We start from the raw sequence: 27,456 nt of genomic DNA on the forward strand, positions 1-27,456 counted from the left end.
ATTTTACAATGCAATTGATAAATTATTATTCATACAAAAGTATTAATATTCTTATAGGAGGTCGATTTTCAGGCAAAAGATTATTTGTAAACTTGCCGTAAACAGCACAGCCAATGTCAACTTTTTATTTTCTATCTACACAACTAGTTGCGGCTGGTTTTAGCGTTTCAGATTTCTAAACTAAAAAGTGGCCCTAAAATTCTGAAGGAAAGCTTTAGATATTTTAGGCCCTAGAGCCATGTTGTCAATTATAAACCAGCCGCAACTTATTTGACAGATACAAAATGAAAATTCAACATTTTCTGTGCTGTTTGCGGCAAGTTTACAATTTATCTATTACTCGAAAGTATAAATATATAGGAGGTCAATATTCGTATAAAACATACACTGCAAACTTGCCGCAAGTAGCACAAACATCGTTAATTATTTATTTTGTATCTATTTCAAGAGTTGCGGCTGGTTTATAAGTGACTAAATGGCTCTAGGGCTAAGCTGCCTAAAGCTCTCCTTCAGAATTTCAGAAGCAATTTTTGGCCAAAAAAATCACGACCGCTAGATGGCGCTGATACAAATAATTTTTACTATGTACTTATAGTAGAGCTATTTAATTAATTATAAACCAGCCGCAACTGATTTTTTAGATATTAAATAAAAAATTAACATCGTTAATACTGTATGCGGCAAGTTTGCAATGTATCTTCTACACGAATATTGACTTCCTATATATTTATACTTTCGGGTAAAAGATACATTGCAAACTTGCCGCAAACAGCACAAACATCGTTAATTTTTTATTTTGTAACTATAAAATTAGTTGCGGCTGGTTTATAATTGATAAAAAGGCTCTACTATAAGTTCATAGTAATAATCATTTGTATCAGCGCCATCTAGCGGTAGTGATTTTTTTGGCCAAAAATTGCTTCTGAAATTCTGATGGAGAGCTTTAGGCAGTTTAGCCCTAGAGCCATTTAATCACTTATAAACCAGCCGCAACTTTTGAAATAGATACAAAATAAATAATTAACAATGTTTGTGCTATTTGCGGCAAGTTTGCAGTGTATGTTTTACACGAATATCAACCTTCTATATATTTACACTTTTAGGTAATAGATAAGTTGTAAACTTGCCGCAAACAGTGCAAACAACGTTAACTTTTTATTTTATATTTATGAAATTAGTTGCGGCTGGTTTATAATTGATAAAATGGCTCTAGGGCTAAGCTGCCTAAAGCTCTCCTTCAGAATTTCAGAAGCAATTTTTGGCCAAAAAAATCACTACCGCTAGATGGCGCTGATCCAAATGATTTTTACTACTTGTAGTAGAGTCATTTGATCAATTATAAACCAGCCGCAACTAATTTAATAAATACAAAATAAAAAGTTAACATTTTTTGTGCTGTTTGCGGCAAGTTTGCAATGTATCTTTTATACAAATATTGACTTCCTATATATTTATACTTTCGGGTAAAAGATACATTGCAAACTTGCCGCAAACAGCACAAACGATGTTAACTTTTTATTTTGTATTTATCAATTTAGTTGCAGCTGGTTTATATTTGATCAAATGACTCTACTACAAGTAGTAAAAATCATTTGGATCAGCGCCATCTAGCGGTAGTGATTTTTTTGGCCAAAAATTGCTTCTGAAATTCTGAAGGAGAGCTTTAGGCAGCTTAGCCCTAGAGCCATTTAATCACTTATAAACCAGCCGCAACTAATTTCATAAATATAAAATGAAAAGTTAACGTTGTTTGCACTGTTTGCGGCAAGTTTACAACTTATCTATTACCTAAAAGTGTAAATATATGGGAGATTGATATTCGTGTAAAACATACACTGCAAACTTGCCGCAAGTAGCACAATCATCGTTGATTATTTATTTTGTATCTATTTCCAAAGTTGCGGCTGTTTTATAAGTGATTAAACGGCTCTAGGGCTAAGCTGCTTAAAGCTCTCCATCAGAATTTCAGAAGCAATTTTTGGCCAAAAAAATCACTACCGCTAGATGGCGCTGATCCAAATGATTATTACTACTTATACTAGAGCCATTTAATCAAATATAAACCAGCCGCAACTAAATTGATAAATACAAAATAAAAAGTTAACATTGTTTGTGCTGTTTGCGGCAAGTTTGCAATGTATCTTTTACCCGAAAGTATAAATATATAGGAAGTCAATATTTGTATAAAAGATACATTGCAAACTTGCCGCAAACAGCACAAAAAATGTTAACTTTTTATTTTGTATTTATTAAATTAGTTGCGGCTGGTTTATAATTGATCAAATGACTCTACTACAAGTAGTAAAAATCATTTGGATCAGCGCCATCTAGCGGTAGTGATTTTTTTGGCCAAAAATTGCTTCTGAAATTCTGAAGGAGAGCTTTAGGCAGCTTAGCCCTAGAGCCATTTAATCAATTATAAACCAGCCGCAACTAATTCCATAAATATAAAATAAAAAGTTAACGTTGTTTGCACTGTTTGCGGCAAGTTTACAACTTATCTATTACCTAAAAGTGTAAATATATAGAAGGTTGATATTCGTGTAAAACATACACTGCAAACTTGCCGCAAATAGCACAAACATTGTTAATTATTTATTTTGTATCTATTTCAAAAGTTGCGGCTGGTTTATAAGTGATTAAATGGCTCTAGGGCTAAACTGCCTAAAGCTCTCCATCAGAATTTCAGAAGCAATTTTTGGCCAAAAAAATCACTACCGCTAGATGGCGCTGATACAAATGATTATTACTATGAACTTATAGTAGAGCCTTTTTATCAATTATAAACCAGCCGCAACTAATTTTATAGTTACAAAATAAAAAATTAACGATGTTTGTGCTGTTTGCGGCAAGTTTGCAATGTATCTTTTACCCGAAAGTATAAATATATAGGAAGTCAATATTCGTGTAGAAGATACATTGCAAACTTGCCGCATACAGTATTAACGATGTTAATTTTTTATTTAATATCTAAAAAATCAGTTGCGGCTGGTTTATAATTAATTAAATAGCTCTACTATAAGTACATAGTAATAATCATTTGTATCAGCGCCATCTAGCGGTCGTGATTTTTTTGGCCAAAAATTGCTTCTGGAATTCTGAAGGAGAGCTTTAGGCAGCTTAGCCCTAGAGCCATTTAATCAATTATAAACCAGCCGCAACTAATCTTATAAATACAAAATAAAAAGTTAACATTGTTTGTGCTGTTTGCGGCAAGTTTGCAATGCATCTTTTACACGAATATTGACTTTCTATATATTTATACTTTTGGGTAAAAAATAAATTGTAAACTTGCCGCTAATAGTGCAGACAACGTTAACTTTTTTTTTCATATTTATCAAATTAGTTGCGGCTGGTTTATAATTGATTTAATGGCTCTACTATAAGTAGTAATAATCATTTGGATCAGCGCCATCTAGCGGTCGTGATTTTTTTGGCCAAAAATTGCTTCTGAAATTCTGAAGGAGAGCTTTAGGCAGTTTAGCCCTATTAGAGCCATTTAATCACTTATAAACTAGCCGCAACTTTTGAAACAGATACAAAATAAATAATTAACGACGTATGGGCTACTTGCGGCAAGTTTACAAATTATCTTTTACCCGAAAATTGACCTCCAAAAGTATAGACACTTTTATAGTTTAATAAAATGGAATATATGGAACTACTTAGTAGTAATTATAGTATAATTACATAACACTTAGTAGTAATTATAGTATAATTACTACTAAGTGTTATGTGTAGTAATTATACTATAATTACTTATGTGTAGTAATTATACTATAATTACTACACATAATACTCCACATATGTCTTACACCGTGCTCTCTTTACCAGAATGATAAAATCAGAGGCTGTGTTCCGCAAATGCTGGCTGCCAGCAGTTGAGTAACGTATAGGTCGTGGTAACGCCGCATGGTCGGGCGACGCTAGCGTCAACCTGCGTACTAATTGTCGGTGGGTTCCGCATGTCAACAAACATCGAAATATCGGGTGGCATGGGAGTGCAAACAGCAAATAACATCGAAGTTTGTCAAGTCTTATCAATACATTAGTTGGTGACTTTGGTCCGCTGGACGTTGAGGATAACAGTGTAAATATTCAAACTGCAAAAAAAAAAAAAACGCATAAATGAAGGAAACCGAAGTATCGGAGCTCGTAAAAGTTGGCAGCCACGTGGTTGTACAAAAATTGAACTTCAAAAAAGTATATCGCGTGTCAGAGACCGGCTCGTTGACATTGGGCAAGGAGGATATCCAGATGAGCGAAATTATCGGCAAACCCTTTTGGACCGCGTACAAAGTTGTCAGCTCCAAGGGCGACCCTCGCGAAAAGAAATCCAAAAGAAGCTCGTCTACTCTAGTTGTTGCAAAAAAGTGCGAGTCCTTGGGGGATCTCAAAGATAGCGTGTCCAGTGGTCACGACAACAGGTGCATAAACGACGATGGCAAGTCACAGAAACTGTCCAGGGATGATATATTGAACTTCAGAGACGCCGGAAAATCCGGACGGGAGATTGTGAGTAGTCTCATTGTAAACAATGCTTCTTTCACAGAGAAGACAGAGTTTTCCCAGGAGAAGTACATCAAGAAAAAAGAAAAAAAGTATTGCCAGTTTTTGAGTATTCATAAGCCGACCCTGGCTGCTTTACAAGAAATATATCTGAGGCAAGATTCTGCAAAGATCTATGGAATGAGAATGGATGCCATAGCTCAGATTCTATCCTATAGCGATGTCAAGTGCAATGGCACTTTTATACTGTATGACAGTGGTACAGCGGGTCTTGTGCCTGCAGCTATGTTGTCCAGAATAGGAGCCAACACAGCTGGCAATTTGCTGTATCTGCATTCCGGTGATCATTTACCACAGATGCCAATTGCTCGGGCTATGAACTTTTCTGATGAGCAGTTTAGCAGGCTGGTAACTGTCAGTATTTTTGACTTTCTTAGGACATTTTATGGTAAACAGCCAAACACAGCAGATAATCATAGTAAAGCTGATGTATTATGTCAAAAGGCGATCATTAAAGATGAAAAATCTGACGATAGTTTTAAAGATAACAATGAAAACCACGAGTGCAATGCGACAATGACTAGTAATGATCTGAAGAGGAAAATTACCGAAGATACAGATGAAGGACCAGTGTTGAAGAAATCAAGGAAAGTTCTTGAAATAGAAAGGTCCGTTGACATTATGTCAGAGACAAAGGCCGACAGCCTGACAGTCGTGACAAAAGAGCATCCGCTCAACATAGTCAAAGGACTTTTGCCGTTTATAAAATCATCCAGGCCATTTGTCATTTATCATGGTCATCAAGAGCCACTGGAAGAAACCTACGTAGCATTAAAAAACCAAGCTAATGTGGTAAATCTCAGACTGTTTTCTAATTTTTTAAGATCTTATCAAGTTTTACCCGAAAGAACTCATCCAGAGATAACGACCAATGACTGTGGTGGTTACATACTTACTGGTTACACTGGAAGTGCCAAAAACACTTGTTGAAACATTACTGGTTAATGACCTCAGTCTTTCTTTAGACCAGGTACGCTGTTGATTAATGACGAATGTATTTTAACTATCACTAATCTAATGATAAATTATATTTTGATAATGCTGTAAAGATGTTGTATAAATATGTTCGTTATAAATAAAAATACGATAATTTTTGTACTGAAAAAAAAAATGGTTTTCTCTTCTCTCAATATTTATTGCAATAATTGTTCAACATAACATGATGGGACCTGTTTTCAATATAAACAAAACGAAAGGATTCATCCCAAAACAGAGTCGTAATCCTTTGTGCCTCGACTAGGTCTCAATTTCCTTCTCTTTAATACTTCACTTATGATTCCGGCTCCCAAGCAGTCGGCGACAATATTTACCATTGTTCGGAAGCGATCCCTAAAACAAACAATTTACTTTTTTAATTACTAAACAAAATTGTATGCGCTTAATAATATTAAAGGATTCCAGATTTTAAAAATTCGGATTGGAACCTGCTTTCAACAAATGAGAAACAAATCTGCAACGAGAAAAACATGGTAAGTATGAAAAAATGCACTTTACACGAAGCTGTCGACGGCAATGATCAGAGCGACGTCCTCAGCGGGGATGCCCAGAGAATTCAGCACCATAATTAGCATGGCGTAGCCACCGCTCGGCATTCCAGCCGCTCCGATACACGACAATGTACAAGTAATACTGCAATCATGTGCATAATGTATTAAAATCAGTTTGCTATTTGAGCAGAGATCATGACCAGTCCAATCGTTTCATACTATGTTTATTACTTTATGGTGATTATCCGGGGTCTGCATGTGTATTAATTCGTAAAAATAGTGGGTTTTTTTGTGCATTATCATTGAAAAAAATCTACTTTTTACAAAAAAATAAGAAGAAAAGATTGTAGCAGATTACAAAAAAAAATGTTAGGTACATTCGATGAAAATAAATGATTGAAAAACAAGAAAAGCCCAAACTCGGTGGGCAAAACATTTATCAGAAAATCCCACAAACCCCGCCACACCCTTTCTCATCGATCCTCAAGCTTATGTATATTATACACTTATCCGATCGCACGAGCATTATTATTCTCCGTCTCTCAGCTCGAAAGGGAAAAGGAGTATATTTATAACTTTTCTCTTTCCCAATCCAAACCTGATGGCCACGGTCTGGACGATAGACAATTCGACTCTCCGCATTTGCATGATGAACAACGCGCCCAGGGTCTCGTAGAGCGCTATTCCGTCCATGTTGATGGTAGCTCCGATCGGCGCCACGAATCTCGAGACTTGCGGATCGACGCCCACCTGGTCCAAACAGCGAATCGTTGTCGGCACCGTTGCCGTGCTGTATACAGTATACACAACAACAAAAAATAGTGGTCCAAGTGATGCAAACATTCCGCAACATATGATAAAGTGCATTGCATGCAATCCTCGATTACTCGAACGCCGAAAAAAAAGATCGCAGGGGAGAGATTAAAAAAAAAAAAAAAAAAAAGAGTTATCCAAAATGAGAATCTCAAATTGATAATGCATCAAACGCGCTCGCCCGTAAAATGTATACCTGGACGAAGTGCCGAAGGCAGTGGCAAGAGCCGGGCCGATTTTCGCGAGTAATCGGTAAGGCGATCGGTAGGCGATCGCTAGGTAGGCGAGAGGTAGCGCGACCAGAGCTTGAATCGCCAAGCCTGCGAACACCGTTGATACAAACACGCCCAGTCGCTGAGCTTCGAGGGCTGCCTCCTCGTATTGTTGCTCGTGATGATGATGATCATGGCTGCTACGCAGGATTTTGCTCGCGATCAAGAATACCACGGCGATCGGCGCTGCTCTGGAAGGGATTCGATTTTTTAATTAATTTCTCATCTCACGACAAAAAATCAGGGAACCTATCACGGTGTGAATAATTGTTTCGAACTATACGTTGATCGGACATTTTTTAATTTTTTATAAAACTCGATCGAGCTGCCGAAAGGTGCCGTGCATAAAGAAGGGCCTCATCCGTAATATTTCAACGTAAGTTTAAAGTATGGTGCTCGACAGTGGTTTTAATTCTTTCAAGAAAGAAGTCTCATGGTACACGTGGCACTAATTGAAATTGTTTTTTTTTTTTTTTTTTTTTTTTACAAAATTTGACTATTGAAAACATGTTAGAGTTTTAAAAAAAAGGATTGCGTTCATATGATTGATGGAGTTGAAATTTCATCGGTAAACAGTTTTTTTTTTTTTTTTTTTTTTAGTACAGGCATTCTTGTGCACTTCATTACAGCAGGAGGTGGAGTAGGGCACCCTACCAGATCGCTCCTCAAGCACATTTCGAAACGCGAAATCAATGAGCGAGTAAAAACGTCATACCTAATCGCGTAATCGATCATTTCAGCGACGGCAGCAGCCAAACTTTGAAAAAAGTCGTGCAGAGGTTGCTTCTTATTGTCGGGCATGGTGCCGAGCGTCAGGCCAAATACCAAGCCGAAGAACACCAAGCCTAGGACGTTCGTGCCCGGAGTGTAGCGATGCGATATTCCCATCTCGTAGAGCGAGACTTCTGCGAGAAAACAACGAAAAAAGGCGCTTTCAATCGCGTGATCGGTACACAGTTTGTACACACGAAGGTACCGATTTTTTTACGATCGGTATAGCGAGCGTTGATTACCTGGTTGCGTGGCTGGTGCGTTACTTTGATCTGGTTCGAGTAATACCGTTTGGTACTGCAATTTGATGAAGTATGGACAAAAAATTTTTTTTTTTCAAATTACAGATAGAAAGTTCACAAAGTCATCACCTGCGACAGACAAGCTTGGATCAAATTTTCTGGAAACAAATTTCTAAAAAAAAAAAGAACCACTTTAGCAATACTAGTACGAAACAATATTTTCGTAGTTTGATCGGCTAGTTCGTAATAATGCCATGTAAGGAAACAATAAAACCTTGAAAGCGCAGCTTCAAATCGGTCAATAAAATTACGTTTTAACGAAAAACAACATAGTCAAAAACGTGAAACAAAATTTCCATTTAATCATCAATCATCATACCGCATCAGGTCCAACAGTGTGTCCACTGTTACGAATTTCACTTGACTTTCCGGCTGGTGATTCGTCACATTCGAGTCATTGGCCACAGTCGCACCCCACTCTCCGGGTCTAATGGTCTCGGACAAAAAGACACACAGTGTAATCCCCAGCGTCGTCGTTGTAATGTAATAAAACAAAGCCATCCTACCGATACTCCCTACAAATCAAAGAGCTCCTTGTACGTTAAATCGTTTGAGCAAATTTTTCCTTTATCTAATCAAAAGCTTGTTTTAATAAACACCTGATTTGCCGAGACCGGCACTTGCGCTAATTATACTCGAAACGACCAACGGCAGAATCAGACAATTGACGACCCGTAGAAACAATTCGCCTGGAAAGTACAGGTACATCAGTTGGCGTTCGTTCCATGGCTGGGTGGTCCAGCGCTTGAGTCCTAGGCCCAGTAGTACGCCGAACGAGATGCCCAGGAGTATTTGCACAGTGGCCGATGGTCGCCACATGTCATTTATAAAAAAAAAATATTATTCACCGATTTTATGCAACAAGCAACGAGCACTGCGCCCTAACAACTAAACGTTGACAAACCGATCAGGTGATACAATTATGCTTCGATTACACGAATCCGGAGCGTCTAAACCACAAGTGTCGTTTTTTGCCTTCATTTTTTCCCCCAGCGATTGACGTGGGTGGTACAATCGACTGATTTTATTTTTCTCTCGGCACTCGCGTCGTATCATCTAACATACACAAAAGAGTGACGCTAGATGCACCCTAGATTCGTACTCACGCATTATCAGTGACAAGATAAAGAACTCTGACTATTTTTCGTATGTATATCTTAGTATGTGACGCAAGTAGTTACATGTATACACATGAAAATTACTCGAGATGAACTTCTTTGAATGCACTATGAAACGTCGGCGTATCGTAAATTTTTGTGTGCTTCTTTGGTCAAGCGTGTATTTCTTTGTGCGAGAGGCTGACAGTGGTCTTTGAATGCATTTGCAATATACATGAATAAATGATGGTTTCGATGTAATGAGTTTTAAACGAAAATTCAGTTAAGAGCAAATCGAACGTTTATTTCTTTAGCAGCTTCAAAGTATGTACAATTATCACTATAGCTGCGCAATTGGCAGTTTTTTTTACGTGGTTCATTATGAAGCAAATACTTCTTTTAATAATAATAATAATTGTTGCACAATAATTCGGCAACGATTATCCTCGTTAACAGATTGTAGTTTTCCTTTTCATCATTAAAAAGTGGAATGAGATAAAATCCTTTGATTAATGAACAATCTATTCATAGATCCACTTCTCGGCCCAGGCGGCCCAATCGATGACCTCCTTCTTCTTCTCATCTCCAAACCACAAGTTGATTTCTTTTTTGGCAGCTTCCACGGAGTCCGAGCCGTGGATGATGTTGCGACCGACTTGGATACAGAAATCACCACGGATGGTGCCTGGAGCCGAGTCCTTGGGATTCGTCTCGCCGAGCATGACGCGCCCGGTCTTGACGACGTTAAGACCTTCCCATACCTGAAATTAATTAAAATGTTATCCCCATATTCTTCTGCAAGGAAGAATTTTCGTTTTCAAGGTATTTAAAATATTCTGCAGATTAACGTTACAATGCAAATAAATTACAATTCAATTTTCGTTCAACAGTTGCAGCTATCTAGAGATAAGCACAAGAAAAAAAAACTTTTAGAACCCAAGCATTTATGGGTCTTCAGATAACAGTGACTCGACAGCAAATCCTTTTTTTTGCCTTGCTGTTACGTAAGTTGAGGTCACAGAAACATTGACAAGGCTTCTCTAAGAGACTTATGAACTAGAACACTTGAATGTGATATACTTAGGAAAAAAGATGAAATAATAATTACCATAGGCACTACTGGTCCAGAACTCATGTATTTCACTAAACCTGGGAAGAAGGGCCTGCTAGCAAGGTCAGCGTAGTGTTCCTTCAGATGATCTTCGCTGGCCTGAAAAGTACCAAATGTAATCAGTACTCGCGGTAAGAGCAAGTATACATTCATATTAAAATATATATGTTATCCTATCAAAGTAAACAAATTAGATACAGGCCAAAAATACAATCGACAACAATTCGACACGAAGGGGGGAAAAAAAAAATCATAGATCCAAGGTCAAACTGACAAACAGCTGTATAGAACGCCCTACGTTCATCCTATAAACGAGGTACCATTCGTAAACAATAAATAAAGGTACCGAGCACTTAAGTGTACGTGGTTTGCCTGTCATGAATTAACGACAACGACCACGTGTGCAAGGAAAGAGAGAGAGAGATATGGCGGTTGTAAAAAAGCCGCTGATATAATATGTACACGTACCCAGACCATCTTCATGGCGACAAGTTTGAAGCCCTTGTCCTCGAACCTCTGGATGATCTTGCCGACGAGATTACGCTGCACCCCGTCGGGCTTGATCATGATGAAGGTGCGCTCCTTGTTGTCCGTCATTTTCGCAGCTGGGGATGTGTTTTTTTCTTGCTTGGGTTAAACGAAAAGAAGAGGCGAATAATGGACACACGGGGTGCACGAGGAGCTTCGGCCGACAACGGAAAGAGAAGGCACGAAACGACGCCGGCCACTTGGAGTTTGGAATTTTCGAAGGCGCTTCGAGAATATATCGAGACAGACCGCGTTCGATAGTTCGATTGTGTGTGTGATCGTGGCGGGGGGACATAGCTCGACCCGCCCACGCACAGAGTGGTTTTTGGTGAGGATGTTTTTTTACATAGAATGTTTTTTTTTTCTTTTAATGATAAACAAATAACATAAAATGCTGAGTGAAGTAATAAAATAATCAGCTATCTGAACGTGTTGGAGCTTTGGGGGGTCTTTGTTGAAAAAAATTCAGGGCCGTCTCTAGTGGCGGGAAATGTAATTTATTTGAAGCGACAATTTTGACGTAAGTATATTGAATAGCGCAGCGAGAAATGTATATTATATTTTATCTACTACTTATGTATATAAAGTTCACGTTTCTAATATACTTATGTGCATTGGACATTTTTTACGTTTATAACGAATTTCGTCCAAAATATGTAATGAAAATTTATTATAATTACGTATCGAATGCGGGTCGACATGCGGTTGATATTAAAATTTAGGTGCCTTAGTTTGATCAAATAGTACCATTAAAGGTAAGTAACTGAACAAATTTTTAACTTTGACCATTTCTACAAGGTTTCAGCAAACATTAAAATGTTACTCATCCATGACAATGTTATTATTATTATTATTATTATTATTATTATTATTATTATACCTAGTCTTGAAATGTTTTTCAATTAACAACAATTACCCATGTTACGAAAAAGACACTCATGGGCGTATCCACCCTCAACCAAGTCTTTTTATTGTAAAATTGCAAAATTATTAATAAGCTTTTTTTTCGTGATTTCTTTTCTAAATATCCAATGACAAGTTTACTCAACATATTTCACTACAAAACAAATTTACGTAACCAGCACAATTTGAGTCAGAATTGACAATTTCGTTTAATCTGTCAATTTCAGCCAATGTTACCTCTCTACTTATCACAGAGCAACAGAGCTAGCAAAAATTTTTGTAGAAAAAAATAAATCCTACATCCTAACTTTTTTAAGCACAACAAATTTTGTAAATTTTAAATCTTCCAAAGAATTTGATTGTTAGGTATAATTACTCATTTATACATTTATATACGTTTAAGAAAATCGTTTCACGCAGAGACCAATTTTTACTAAACAGCTATACGTACATCTTTCGGTTGGAGGAAGGGAAAAAAAAAGAACGGCTTACTCGAGAATACATATATACGCGTAATAGTGGGGGAAACGCGGTACATCAGGAAGTTTTCAAAGTAGAAAAATAAGAGAGACAGGCCACAAGTGTGAACGTCATATGGATCATTTCACAAAAACTGTGCCATTTCCATGTTGCAATCAATTGCAAAACAACATCACATTTCGTTACATCTCGTCAGCAATGTTGTTACTTTTTTTTTGTTTTTTGTTTTTTGTTTTGCTCAATACACGCTGTTGCGTAATAATGTCGAAAAAAAATCATTTCTTGCTTCCGTAATGTATATAAAAAATTGCACGTAGACAAATAATACGTGTACACTTTCGTACAGGGACAAGCCGTCAACTCCCTCGGACACCTGAAATTTCACCTTTTCGTATACATTCTGGAGTCGTCGAGTACATCGTCAAATATTCTCGCGACCCTTCAATAAAACAAGCGGGTACAGTGTACGAATTTCATCAGCGCCGTAACGATCTTTGGAAGTTCAATTAAAAAATTTTGCAAAAAAAAAAAAAAAAAAAAAATGGCCCTACTGTGTAGGGGCCCAAAAAGTTGGTCACACAAAAGCCTTGATTCACGCGCAATCGAGCCATTGGATTTTTTTGTAAAATGACCCATGTAACCATAGTCACCCGAGCGAGAGTGCGAGAGGGGCCGGAGGAGTGTATAAGGACACACACGGAGGTGAAGAGAGTGTCGCTGTCGGCGCGCGCCTCACCCAGAGTCTCGATATGCGCACACACACACCCTGACGGCGACCGCAGTGCGGCCGAGGCACGTCGCTCTGGCGGCCGTATTATATTATTAGTTCCTCAGCTCCGAAAAAAAAACACGGTCAATAAAAAAAAAAAAAAAAAAAAAAAAAAAAAAAAAACACTCGAGCGCGCGTGCGTTGTATACTTACACTCCTCTCTTTCTGTATGACGGCATTCCTCTGCCACTCGCTCATCTGCAATAATTGTACTACCGTATACATACCTACTTGATTAATCATCCGACCCATACGGATGGGCAACTTTTGCTGCGGTTCCGCGATCCATCTTTGATTTTTGTATTTCGTTGACTTTATGCTCCTCGCTTCGAGCTAACGCGGATACGTCATAAAAGGCCCCCCTCGTTGTTTTTTTTCCATCACAAACCAATATACATACACATGTATACGCGATTAAACTGCTGAATCACAGTGCGCGCATAGGCCATCTATACTTTTCGAGCTCTGACACGCTCGTTTGGTTTGTATACTTGCGACGGTCGACGAGAATCACACCGAGTCAAAGTGGCACAGTACTGCTATTATTGTACACCGTTGACGCGCACACAGACAAAAAGGGTCCAGCATCCGTCAGTCGGTGCATCGTATAATATGTAATATACACATGTTCTTATGGGAACAAGTGCTCTTTAATACATTGTATACACGAGTGTAAAAGTGCTGTGATAATATACGTACTGCCTGCACCTATGGCGTGTATTTAACACATAATACACATAGTACTGCACGTAGGTGTGTATATATATATACGTGCAATTGAGTATAACTTTATTTTCGCGCGTCACGAAAGCTCGACTGTGTTGCGTGTAGCATGTATTGCCCGCGAAGACGTTGAAAAAGTGAACGAAGCAGCACGTGGGGAAGGAAAAATTGTTGATTATATTTATGTGTGCGTCGTCGCCAAAGAAGGTATTGGCCGTAGAGTTTGGGGTATCGAGGTGTTGATTGTAGCGATTCGTCACTATGCAGACGCAAAAGCAGCAACAGCAGCCCGCACAGCAGCCGCAGATAGTCGCAGGGCCCAATGTTATACTCAAGATGAACGAGAGCGTCGTACAACAGCTGTCCACCGTTGGTAAGTACATGCTAGTATGTATAGGCATACGTGTACGTGCAGTGTGGGTCGTATAAGCTTATTGCAGAGCTTCGTAGGATTGTTTGTTGTTGTTTTTTTTTCTTTCAATTTTATATTTTTACAAAAAATTTATATGCATTCTTAAATTCACTCAATCGCTCGTAAATTACAAGTTGCCTTCTTAAATTTATTGTTTTTTTCGTGAAATTTTATAATGATACTACAGTTATTTGCGGCAAAAAAAGTACTCAATGAATGAAAAAAAAAGAGGGAGAAAAATCGTATAAAGATGTGTATGCACATTCACAATGTTGTAAATCAAAGGTGCGCGTGTTACGACATTGGTCGGGGCACTTTAAGCGCCGTGAGGTATATTATTTCATGCGATTTAACGCTCGTTTAAATCCATTCGTCGAGTGCGAGATCATTTTTTATTTCACGCAAAAGGGATTCGTGTGTTTACGCGTCACCAACAAGGTGATTAAAAAAAAAATAAATAAATAAAAGAAAGAAAGAAAAATAAAACGTGCTATTAATAAAAGAAAGAATTCATATTGTACATCTGCAGGAATTGATTAATATAACAAATAAATGTACACCACAATATCATCTAGTTTTACTGTAGGGAAGTAGAAACGGACGATTATGGTAAGACACGAGTGTGGATACACAACGTATATACGAAGCTTCGCGTGAAAGAAAAAACCCCGCGCCTTGCGTTTTCCTGCTGTAACGTACAAACTATACTCATCCTTTGTAATTTCCGATCCGTCCACGCGCATCGCTACTATTCGCGCACGCGTCCTTAAACGCGGGCGTCAAAAAGCTCTCGCACCGGAGCTTGCGATCCAGACATGTTACATGCACACGTTTCGGGTATATGATATGAAAAAGGACGAGTGCATCCTGGCCCACGTGGGTACACATTGGGGGAGAAAGAAAGTCGTTCCCACACTGTATACATATATATCCTCTTTCCTCGAGTACAGAAAAAAAATCGAAACTCCATCGCGATGACACAAATTTCGGGGGGGAATAAAAAAATCATTGTCAAAAGCACACACGTGCCTATGTACGAGGAAAGAAAGAAAGAAAGGAAGAAATCATAGTCGACGAGGGTAGAGATCACTTGTAAAAAAAAAATATGCCGCGGTTGGGTACAGGCACTCGCTCATTTTCATTGATCGGCTCGTTGGCTGACTCGTCACGGCTCTACCTACTGGCGACTGCGCGCTCTCTCTTTATCTTCCTCGGGCGTTGTGGTATATAGACCGTTCTCGGGGAAAACGGCAGTAGTACAGTTGGGCGCATATTGTACGGAGGAAGAGGAGTGGGTAGTATCAGGGGATAAAAGAGAGAGAGAGAGAGAGAGAGAGAACGACGGATAGTGCGTGCCATTTTCGATCTGCGCAATTTCCTTTTTTTTTTTTTCGGCGCGCCTTTACTCCTTATCTGGCCGAGCCGTGGTGTGTTGTCGTAGTCCCTTTGTTTTTTTTTCTTCCGAAAGTCCGTGTGATACCCCAATTACATGCCTCGGACATTGTAGAGGTACGACCACGTCGTTGTCGGGCTCCTGTTGACGGCCACGACGAGGGTTGCGTGCAGGGCGTAGGAGGAGCTGTCAAGGTCCACCGATGGGGGAGATGTCACCACGCGGTAGGGACTCCTCACCTTATTTAACCTGTGCTCTTGCTGGTAAAGTCCTTGTACGCTTTGCTTGTGCAATTTGTGGTAATTTGAGTGTTATGGTTTGCGATGATGACGAGTCCGCGTGGGGATTTGGTACATACATTATTACACTCGCATAGTTTCATCGGATAGGTACATACATATATATGCTATGGAGGTGCGCATTGCGCTTGCGGTAAATTACGTTTGGATAATACATCAAGAGGTGGCTATGTGTTCTGTTTTTCTCCCGTCCGAGTATTGATTTTTTTTTTTTTTTTTTTTTCTATTATTTTAGAGTTTCAGTGAATTATTTCCAATGTGAATTAGTTTCGATGAGAATAAATCATTTTCATGAACGATATTTCGTAAAATACATTGGATGCAGCTGATAGCTCGTTGTTGTTGTTGTTGTTGTTGTTCCTCGTCGGTTTTTAAAATTAGGTAGCCACTCCACGCCAAGCTTCAAGTGTTGTTGTAAAAAAATTAGTGCTCGCAAAGTTGGAGGTACTATATACAATAAATTTATTTGCTGACACCTAACCTCAAACTACCCATATATCATTAGAGTTATTGCAGAAAATTGCATGCACCGACGTTAAATTGTATTATCTACTTCGACAATGCTTTTAATCTGCTCTCCATTTCAGAGAGATAATCGCGATAACTTATATTTACTGGGCCAAAAAAAAAAAAAACAAAAATTATACTTTTACAATATCTCGTGCGTTTGTTTTATATATCGGTTCGTTTGGTATTAAAAAATACATCGATATGCACAATAATATAAACATACGTAAATGTAATGACGACAGTAGTATATATACACATGCATAGCGCAGCTCGTGTCTGCACACATACGCACTTGCTCTACTTGACAGCCGCAACTGTGCGAAGCGCGGAAAATTTCTCGGCTCTTGTAAACAATGCACCAGCTTTATGATTGTTTATTTCAACTTGGATGACAAAAAAAACAAATTTAATTACCATTTCGAGTGCGGGCGAGTGATTGTGTAAGCGCGCTTTATGCAGTATCCAAGTGCATACGGCGATAGTGCTTAAATTGAATCTCTTCGGGTATAGAGCGGCTCTTGATTGCGTTTGTGAGATAATACTTTATTATTACCATTGCCACGGATGTATAGAATAAAGCCATGGGCGTTTATTTGCATTAGTAATGACTCATCCGGAGACCTCAACTTGACATTCGTATAAGTTTTTTTTTTTTTTTTTTTTCATTTTTAATCATGATGTGTAAGCGGTAAAAAAAAAAAAAAGGAACGGCACCGCTGAAAGAGAGACTCGCGAAAAATCGAAGAAAAACGAAAGAGTGCAGTAGGGCACCAGTTTAAACCAGTGAGAGACTACACTTTTTTTTTTCAAGGTCATCGTACTACAAAAGTATTAAAAAGTAGTATAAAAAAAGAGACGAGTAGAGTTACACGATATAAATTAGCTTGTTTTATTTTTATATTTGTAAGTCTTTTACGTATTTTTACAAAATCAATATTTGTGTTTTTTTTTTTTTTTATTCATTCGTTTGGAAAATTAATACATTATATCTTACAATATTTTATTTTGTAGAAAGTACACCCAATGCAATATATTGACTCTTTCATTTGAAGGGTAAAGTACATACTTATAAATACGTATTTTCAAACAGTTTCACGATGATTTTGCTATACTGTAGGCAGCAACGAGAACGTGTGTCCCACACATACCTAAGTATATGGATGTTTGTCCAAATTAACTTGTTGATCCACAAATATATTTCAAACGATTAAAAATAAAAAATGTATTTGCACGATAACACACATGCCTTACACAATTTAGTTAAAGCAAGACCTTGTGTTCGAGGGAACATAAAAAAAATAACGCACAACTATCGTTAAAAGTTAACGAATTCAAAAAAAGCTTCATGTATAATCAAGCTAGCATGTAATTCAATACACTATTAACTTTACAAAAATTTATCCAACGTGTGGTTCTGATTACTGACTCTCTTGAAACTCATTTTATTTGTATTTTTAAACCATCAAAAAGAAAAACTGAAGTCATCCTTTGAAGAAGATGATCTACACTTTTTTGTGGATTAGTTTGGTATTTTAAAGATAACTTTTATTTTCGCTCCCAAAATTAGATTTTGTTTTCTCTGTGGATTTTTCTGAAGCTAATAGTTGAGTCAACATTTAAAATCTAGATCAAAAGTAACATTACGTTAATTTTGGTGGTTAAGATTTATGAATTTTCGTCACGATTGATAAAGTTTGGCCAAATTCAATATATCTGTAACTATTGATTTGTACATCATTTTTTGAGCCAATAAGAATTAAATGCTTTTTTTTAATTTCTCTTTAAAAAAATCAATCTAAAAAGTAATATTTTTTTTACAATTATTTCTTACTTTTTTAATTATTAAAATTTGAAGAAAAATGTAACTTTTCGGATTTTAATATATTTTATACAGTGCAGTCAGGGTTGAATAAATAAACAAAAATACAACGGTAAAAAAACGGATTTTTTCAAATTTCAAGAGCCACGTAACGTCTGGTTTCTTGTGAAACGCCCGCAAAGAAGCCAACCACGTGTGAGTAAACGTAAAAGCGAACGAGCTGGTACATAATCAGAACCCGATAAAACTGAATCATACGATGAACTCGTTTACGACTCCAGGGAGGAAGAGCTAGGAGGATAAGATGAGATAAAAACTATCAGGTAGCGAAAAGAGTCGTGCTCCAACGGCCTGAGACAAACAATCGGTCGGTGTGATTAGTCGACTGGTCGTCGTGCTTGTGCGATGGAAAATTTTTTTAGAGGAAACTCCAATGTTAGGCTTTTTTTTTTAATCAAATCCAGCATGAAATTTTCCACTCTTTTTCTTTTTCAATTGTCACAAAAAAAAGTTTGTAGCTGGTGGCGCGGGAATTTCAAATCTATTGGTATTAAAACTGACTTTTTTATTGCTCAAAAGAATCGTATATTTATATTTGTCCTTGTTACCATGCATATTATAACTCATTAATTTAGATAAAAAATTGTGAAAGTATAAAAAAATTGATTATCAAACTGAATGAGCAATGTACGTTATAGTTGATTTTAAAAAACTTAAAAATATTGTGTAAAATTTTTTTAATTTAAAAAATGATTGACTAATACAGATAGTTGAATGTAAAAGGTATTTGTCAGACTATATTCGCGAGTTATCCTTGAGTGTTGCTCAACCGGTAATGGAAAATACCAAGAATATACGTGAATATACGGAATGATCCCTTTTACCAGTACTGACTAAGCAAGTCCGCGAATTTATTGCCACCTAGTACGTCGAAAATGGCGCGCAACTAGGACTGTTCAAAATTGCTCTTGAAGAATGGAAAATTCGTTGTAAAGTGATGAAAAGGAATATTAATGGTTGCATCCATTTTTATAAATTCAATGAAAATGATTACTTAGTCCGTGTTGGCTATTATACATAAGCGAGACTTAATTCTATTTTTATGGGCAGTCGAAATTATTATTTCCAATTTCAATACGCCAAATAATAACGTACTGAAAGTAGAGCTCGTAAGCACAGAAAAAAAATTTAGTCACAAATTATCATCATTAGCTTTTACTTTAATTGAAGGGGCACTCCGTCAAGCATGAAAATTAATGATCATACTCCATGTCAGCCAAAAAATATTTTTATTGTCATTTCAATTAGGAAAATTAAATTTAGAAAATAATATGTACTCCAAGAATCGTGACACACGAAATAAATTGAAAAAATAACCTTGTAAAAGAAAAATCTCAAAGCGTGAATTTTCATTGGTACAGTATATAATTATACTGTCGAGAAAAATTCCATCGGCGATTATTCAGGCGCTAGCTGCTGAGGTCCTTTTGTCGAGAGCAAAATAAGTCGGCATTCTTTTCTCGCTTCAAAACAACTTGCACACCTACATAATACCTACACAACGACTCCGTGAGCTACACGCACAGTCAGTAACTCCGTCTTTAAACAGAATTTTTTTTTTTTCAGCAGCAGATTACAGCTCACCTTTCCCCTCATATAAGTAGGCGAAGTTGGATGTACAAAAGTAAAGACTGTATTACGCTAAACTCTCTATATTTGTGTAGTACTATATATGTATACCGCATCGATTTTGTCGTTTGCTGTTCTATACTGTTGGATATATAGTTTTACACCCTGACAGTCTGAGAGTTTGAAATTTATTTATTTATTTATTTTTTTAATTTATTCATTTATTACATTTTCACATGGATTATTGGTTGAAAATATTTAAAAGCTTTAAAAAAGTTGTCAGTTTGTTAAATAATACTCGTTACTGCGGTTAGACAGATACGGCGGTATTTTCAGGATGATATACATTTCTATTTGGTTCAAATTTTTCGCCCCCATTTCGATAAATTACCGACCTCAAATCGTTAAATCTGAATTGTTTTTTTTTTTTTTTTAACGTTTTAACTCGTTTTACAAAAAATATATCGATTCAATGATGTACGGACAGGTTTTGGTTTCGTTTAAAATTGATCAAATTGAATTTAAAACGTTTCAGAGAGTCAATCTTGATTTTCGAAGGAAATTCGTGTGAAATGAAGAAAAAAATGTTAAATGAAGGTACACGAGCAGATAAAAATACCTAAAGAACGAGTCCCAAAGACTTGAAGCAAATATGACACACACTCATCACATTCGCAACATATTCATAATTTGACCACCTAACTATTTGACAAAAGTCCCTCTAGTATTCATTAAACCCATATAGGTATACTGCAGTGCAAAGTAAAAAATGACACCCCAGCTACCATATATTGTATAAAAATATAACACAACGTACGTAGCGTAAACGGGTCCCCAGCTTTATAGCGTCTATCGCGTTTCGCCCGCGCTCTTTTACGCGACAGCAAACATATATATATACGTATATTCGAAAGCATTAAGTATATATAGAAGGGGAGCCGACATCAGACATCCGATGGAATATTCCACTGGCTCTCACTTGTACATCTCGCAAGAGCGACGAGGATAGACGTACAGAGCTGCCGACGCGGGTGTGTAGGTGTATCCGTATATACGTAGGTACATACACGAGCCAGCAGATACACATAATACAGGCGTCGTCGGGTCGTCCGGTCGTCCCTTGGTATCTCATTGGCCCCAGGGCCGTCGCAATAATCAAATTTTTCTTTCACTGTACTCGGGGTTATTACATTTTTTTTTTCCAAGATTTTACAAGAATTTTTTAATTAATAAAATTATATGAAAAATGTTCCTATGTAGATTTTCCCTCTTATGGAAAAAAATTTCTAAATTTTAGAGACCAAATTCTTACATAGAAAAAATATAAACTAACATAAAATTCAAACGAGTCGATAATAATAACTTTATCCGATGATTAATTTTTTACTCTGAGACTAGTTTAATTTGTTACTTGTATACAGGTATATAAGGAATTAAATTTTGTGCCGGAGGTTCACACTTGATAAAATCAATCTTTATTTCACCGAAAAAGCGCGTAAGTATACAAGCAAAATCCAAGGCTATACCGTCGTCCGAAGCTTTATGCAACAACAAAATTACCTCGAATGGCCCCAAAAGAATTTACAAACATATCGACCTGAAAATTACCCTTTCCCCCTTTTGACATACGTATACATATACGTACAGCAACATTGGGAAATACCGACTGTGCACACCTGTACACCACAATTTTCGATTTTCTTTTTTTTTTTTTTTTTTTCAATTCCACGAGAAAAGCACTAAATAAATTATTAATCGCCGAATCGATGAAACTTGAGCACCAGTTCATAAAATATTCATGCTGCACGCGCGAGCTCGCTGCTTCCCATATGTAGATATACGGTATGTTTTTCACCTCGAAGCCCCTCGCACGAAAACAATGAGATGGAGCATGACGGAGAAAAAAAAGAAGACATTGTCACGCTGGAGAGAGGGAGAAAAAAGACGAACAGACGGAGCGGAAATTTTTAAGCAAAGGTACACACACGCACACTCCTTTGGGAGTCTCCCTTTGGCTCCTCGTTTGGGACGACTGTCGTTCTTTCTTCCGTATACACGCGAGTGGAAAAAACCAACCGGTCTGTATGAGGTACAGGGCCAAGGGGCTCCCCTATAGTGTACTATATAGCTTCGAGCTTCGCTGCTCTGGAAAATAGAGGAGAAATATTTTACATACTGGATCGTCACGTTTTTCGAGCGGTTTTCCTTCACTCCGTCGATCTCTTGTATTGCCTTTTGCCGTCGAGATTATCACAATTTTTTAAATATTGTAATCATCGCAGTGCCACCAACGATTGACTAAAATATTTCTTGAATTTTGTTGGTCAGAGTTTTTTTTTTTTTTTTTTTTTTTTGTTTTTTTAAGTGACGTTCAAAGGAAAATGTTTTATTGCAGCAAACGCGGTGACTCGTTTGAACGAACGAATTTTTCGCGATAAGTCGTTTGATTTCACACTTGTTTTGAAGTTTCGTAACGAGCACGAAATTTTCCGTGCGCGTGAGGCTTTGAAGAAGAAAAAACAAAAGATAAAAAAGCGTTTGCCAAAGCTCGAGTTCTTTAATCGCTATGATTACGAAACAATCGATGGAAACGAAGAAAGAAATAATATGAGTTGTTTTTTAAAAATAATCCGGTGCTTGTGACAGGGCACGAATTTTTTAAATCAGTTCCTATCGTTGTTTACGCGATTAGTTGTTCATCGAGTTTTATTTTTAATATCTAGGAAGATGTAGACCATTTTGCAATGGACAAAAGATAGACATGAGATTGAGATTCATTTAATAATAATAATAATTAAAAACAGCGTCTCTGATATTCAGTAGCGTATACATGTAATACACATTTACATATATGCATACACATTTTTACTGAGTCATTTCAAAGAGGAAAATTTATCATCTAATTAAACGTGTTATTTATTTTTAACATAAAACAAAACTAAAGGCACGTAGAGAAAACCACTTAACAGTATATTGAACGTTGCAAGAGACGAAAGGAGAAAATCTACATAAAGTACTTATATATATGTTTAGTTGACCTGTTCCAATACTCGTGTAACATATCATAAAATTAACAGAAATAAAACAAAAACATTGTTGACAAAATATTAATGATTTTTTTTTTAACACTGTAGTTTTTATTGTTATTCTAATATTGTACAAGCAAAGGCTCATAATCGATGATTTCCTGCATGAATGTATTTTTTGTTGTTCCTTGCACGCGAACGAAACAAAATATACCAATTCACAGTATAGGTATTCACGTTTGTTTCGATTAATAGCATTGGTAATGATGTATTACTTTCGGTGTATCCTAGATTAATTAAAATTAAGTCGTGACCTCAGATGACAGAATAAATTTTGCAACCGTTGAATTTTATTTTTAGACGAAGAGCCAAAAAAAATCAAGCATACAACACCTACTTTCGATGGAATAAATTACATTGTCGATTGCAAATAAAAATTACAAAAAATTTATTTATTATTAGGTACATTCAAGATATTAATTATGAGCAATGAGGGGGATCTCATATTATAATAGTAATATAGATACTATTTTACAATATAACCCCGCGACCATAAGTAGCTTTCTCTCTTGTTGTTACTCCCTTGCGTTTCCTTGGCAAGTTTCGCGTCCAGATTGCTTGGGGATGAACACGAGAGCACATGCATTTAAGTATAAGAGAGACGCAATAAGAGTCTCGCCTACAGGACGCCTGCCGCTTTTGGGTCGAGGGTATATTTTTGCTGTGCCTATAGTTGTTGGACGCCGTTGTACAATTAGGGCAGGGAAGACAAGGGAGAGGCGTATATAATAATACAGCAGAGCGCAGAAACGAGACAACCAAAGGCACACATTACTTAGTTCCACGTGTTTTATTAGAAGAACCAATCAAATACTCTTTGGTCTATATTTACATGTTCCCCGATATAAATATAATGCTCGAGCAGTAAAGTTAAGCGGTAATATTGTATCACGAGCTAGAGAAATGTACGACGATATCACACATTGTTGTCTCTCTCTCGCGTTTATCGTAGTCAAATTATCAACACATGACTTTACTTTCCTGGAATTTTGGAGTAATAGATCCTCAATACAAGTATATAGGTACCTATATTAGGTACATCACTTTCGTACCTTCAAATACTATAGTTTTAATTGCATACCTTTGGTATTTAGACATTAAAAATTAAGTGTGCAAGTGTATTTATTTGTATGTATGCATAACTGCACACATTTCAAGTGAAAGTAAATGTGCACAGTGCACAAGAAAATAAGTACTCGAGGCAATAGGTATATATTTTACAAGCCGATGTTTACCTAATAAGAGTTATCCTAAGAGTCTTGCTCCGAACTATATGCTAAGTATGTGGATGGAAAAACAGAGCTGACGATACGACATACTGTACAATTATAAGTGGATGGTTGTCATTGTCATTTGACGGAAAAAAAATTCTTTCCAAAATGTACCAAAAAACATTTGAAGCTTAAGGGGGCTCCTACGACTACTGCTGAGGTCAAAGACAAACAAAAAATAAAGTTTTGTTTTTCAATAAACAAATGTGTCTGAAAATCATTATGATATTTTTAATAACGTATTAAGTGGGAAAAATGATATTTATGTGTGTAGTTTAACTTTGTACGAAAAATTAATTATTGTTTTGACCAGTCTAGTGCATACGAGGGTACACCACCTGTGTTGGTGTAGTATAGCGATGTAATGTATAGGTATATGGTATATATATGTCGTGAACAAGTACGTCTGCTACTGACCTCCCAGACACTATTTATTTATTTCCATCACGAATATCTCGCTAAAATGGTCCTTTATCCACAATTTTTAATACAGCATATTACAGAGGAAGACTTCATCTACAAAACGTATATATTCAGTTTGCTGGGACATTTAATTTAGGTTTATTATAAACGAAAACAAATTGTTTTTCACGCTGCCCCATAGGGACACGTGCTAATAGTTACAACTTTGAGCTCGGATTTCTCAAAATTTTGACCCATTCGAAATATAATTTAGACTACCATTAAATTCAGTAGACTTTTATTTACAAGAAATAATATATCTCTGTTTGGGGACTTTCGTGAAGGAGCCCCCTCAAGTACACCACTGAGTGAAGACGCGCCGTCGACCGCCGCTGCTGCTGGCTGACCATACCAGCTACCAGCTCCCTATTTTCCTTTGTTCTTTCATTCCATCTCTTTCTGCAGCGCAAAGAAATCCTCTATCCTTATCCTATATACTGAAGCGTAGGGCGTAGAGCGTAGACCGTAATGTATATAGAGCCGTAGAGGAGGAACAGTACAAGAGAGCTGCGGGAGAGACTTCTATTGAAGTTGGAGCAAAGTGAAGATATACTTATAGACACAGTGTGTCGAGGGACTCGAGAGCGAAAAATCCTCTCCGTTGATCGTTAAAGATACTTATTCAGGTACACCCATAGGTATATATTCGTGCATCAAGAGAAGTTTACCCGTACATAGCATCCCCGCATGCAGCTGCCATAGGGAGCCAGGACGATCGAGAAGATCATTAAAGGAGAGGAGAAGAAAAAAAAGGAAAGAACGATGTGTATATAGTTATACCGCATCAGGTGAAAGTGAGGTTAGGTTGGGCCAAGAAAGAATAATAAAGCCCCAGAGCAGAAGCAGAAGCGGAGCTCGGCGGTGGCGGGGATATAGAGCGAGCGACTGAGCTGAACGCGCAAGCAGCGTCTTCTGGCGTCTTGCTTATATATACAACGACGTAGACGGAAGGAGGAAGGATATCCAATCCAAAGGACGAGAGAAGAGAGAGAAAATCTGCATACCTACGTGCGCGTACTTACGTTTACTCATACGACGTGTATATACTTACACGTATGCCAAAAGGGCGGCACTCTCCTTCGGTCTTCGAAGAGAGGAGAGGCTGGATGTGTGTGTATACCTGTATACGGTTCTCGACCTCGTGAGTGAAAGCTAGACGAAGATAGCCTGCAGCTGGGGGAGGAAAAAAAAAAGAAAAGACGAGAAAAGGAGGAAGAAGAAGAAGAAGCTGGGTAGTTTGTAGCTGTGTAGAGATAGAGAGAGTATATGTGCATATATGCTGGTGTAAGCAGCAATGAGCGCACGCGTGATGGTGGACAAGAACGGCGGGGGCGGCCTGATGAAGACGACCGCCGGCATCGTGAACCGCGTCGTCGAGGCCACGGCTAACCAACTCCAGCAGCAACAGCAGCACCAACAGCATCATCACGACTGGTCGGCGTCGACGTCTCAGCAGCAACAACAACAGTCGGGACAGTCTCATCTGACAAACGGGCAGCAGCCAAATTTGCTCGTCGTTTCCCAGGATGCCCAAGGCAAGGAGCTCCTGGCCGTCGCCGATGAGCAAACCGTCAACGGTGTTAACGTCGCTCTCGACTCTTATTGTTCGTTTTAAATTTCATTTTATACTTTTATTTCGTATTCTAAGTGCCTTACGATACTATTTTTTAATACTTTCTCCAATCAGTTGTCTAATCTTTTTTTTTTTTTTTCCTGTTGTCATTATGTTTCGTGTGTCTCTATCTTTCCTTACGTTGTATTATATACACACACTGGCGGATAAACGTATGTAGGTATGTTCACGCGCGGGTATATGTAATGGGGGAATAAAATGTATATGCTTTGTACCTGTATGGGATAGGCGTTTAGAATATGGCTTGGGGAGATGATTATTGATTGGATGGGGATTGATTTCCATAGCTGGTTGTTGGAGGCTCCGTAGGAGAAAACAAAGTCCCAATCGTTCTTAAGCTTTTTATTGTTTAATTAGTTTTTTAGTTTGGTAAATATGACAGTTCATTGAAAATTTTAATAAAGTGTACATTTTATTCATATTAAGTTACTAGAGTAGTAACGTCTTCACTTACATAAACCTTGTGCAGCATCTTGTGATTCCAAACTTGTAGAGTAACTGGAAATATCAAACAATAACAAGATTGTTATGCTGCTAAAAAATTAACCCAAGAAAATTAGTGCTAATAACAGTTATGACAATTATCGTAAACTCAAATAATTGAGTGACCTTTACGTAAGGACATATAATCCGTATGAATTAAGATTTAACTCTTGACAGGTATGACTCATTTAACAATGCTACTGCTGTTTACTTATCTTAATGATGAGTCTTTATTACATCCATTGTCTTGAGTCAGTATTTTAAACAATAGATAACTACAGATATAATTTAAAAAAATAGAACCTTGAAAGTATTAATTAAATTCTTTCAAAGTAGTACTGTAGTACCATAAATAAAGACTATGTTAACGAGTATATCAAATAAACAAAAAATTTCATCATTTTTACTTTTCTGTTTTAGGGTTGTTAGAACTTGCTCACAGAGAATATCAAGCTGGTGATTATGAGAATGCAGAAAGGCACTGTATGCAACTGTGGAGACAAGAGTCAAACAACACAGGTGTCTTACTACTATTATCTTCAATTCACTTTCAATGTCGCAGATTAGAAAAGTGAGTGTGTAACAAAAAGAAATGATTTTTTGTATATAAGAATTGAAATTTCAAACAAACAAA

The 27,456-nt window shown here is 37.3% G+C and overlaps 4 protein-coding genes across 7 annotated transcripts in view; 2 read left to right on the plus strand and 2 right to left on the minus strand.

The window, feature by feature from the left end:
- Positions 1 to 3,898: 3,898 nt before the first annotated feature.
- On the plus strand, positions 3,899 to 5,642 carry Trmt6 (tRNA methyltransferase 6 non-catalytic subunit). The gene has a single exon (XM_014355789.2). It carries the CDS (start codon positions 4,129 to 4,131, stop codon positions 5,497 to 5,499), a length of 1,371 nt encoding a protein of 456 aa, XP_014211275.2. The 5' UTR covers positions 3,899 to 4,128; the 3' UTR covers positions 5,500 to 5,642.
- Positions 5,643 to 5,688: 46 nt separating this feature from the next.
- LOC106641379 (excitatory amino acid transporter 3) lies at positions 5,689 to 9,045 on the minus strand. Its single transcript, XM_014355790.2, has 9 exons — positions 8,814 to 9,045; positions 8,534 to 8,729; positions 8,284 to 8,326; positions 8,155 to 8,209; positions 7,857 to 8,046; positions 7,066 to 7,332; positions 6,655 to 6,846; positions 6,064 to 6,198; positions 5,689 to 5,898 (listed from the first exon to the last, which is right to left on the minus strand). The coding sequence occupies exons 1-9, from the start codon at positions 9,031 to 9,033 to the stop codon at positions 5,769 to 5,771; spliced, it is 1,428 nt and encodes a 475-aa protein (XP_014211276.2). The 5' UTR covers positions 9,034 to 9,045; the 3' UTR covers positions 5,689 to 5,768.
- A 544-nt stretch (positions 9,046 to 9,589) lies between these two features.
- awd (nucleoside diphosphate kinase) lies at positions 9,590 to 11,165 on the minus strand. Its single transcript, XM_014355793.3, has 3 exons — positions 10,891 to 11,165; positions 10,420 to 10,521; positions 9,590 to 10,072 (listed from the first exon to the last, which is right to left on the minus strand). The coding sequence occupies exons 1-3, from the start codon at positions 11,017 to 11,019 to the stop codon at positions 9,833 to 9,835; spliced, it is 471 nt and encodes a 156-aa protein (XP_014211279.2). The 5' UTR covers positions 11,020 to 11,165; the 3' UTR covers positions 9,590 to 9,832.
- A 2,684-nt stretch (positions 11,166 to 13,849) lies between these two features.
- Positions 13,850 to 27,456, plus strand: part of sxc (O-linked N-acetylglucosamine (GlcNAc) transferase sxc) — a 45,448-nt gene continuing 31,841 nt past the window's right edge. Inside the window, exons 1-3 of one of the 4 annotated variants that reach the window (XM_089593889.1) lie at positions 25,234 to 26,314; positions 26,394 to 26,395; positions 27,243 to 27,393. In XM_089593889.1, the coding sequence (XP_089450015.1) occupies positions 26,001 to 26,314; positions 26,394 to 26,395; positions 27,243 to 27,393 (467 nt within the window). In that variant the 5' untranslated portion in view covers positions 25,234 to 26,000. Of the gene's footprint in view, positions 14,199 to 15,576; positions 15,855 to 25,233; positions 26,315 to 26,393; positions 26,396 to 27,242; positions 27,394 to 27,456 lie in introns of those variants that run through there. The other 3 variants (XM_089593890.1, XM_014355811.2, XM_014355808.2) reach the window with 3 other exon arrangements.

This window comes from Copidosoma floridanum, unplaced genomic scaffold, assembly GCF_036245765.1.
Source record: "Copidosoma floridanum isolate Cflo_tuat_1 unplaced genomic scaffold, Cflo_Japanese_pri ptg000020l, whole genome shotgun sequence".
Taxonomy (NCBI): Eukaryota; Metazoa; Arthropoda; class Insecta; order Hymenoptera; family Encyrtidae; genus Copidosoma; species Copidosoma floridanum.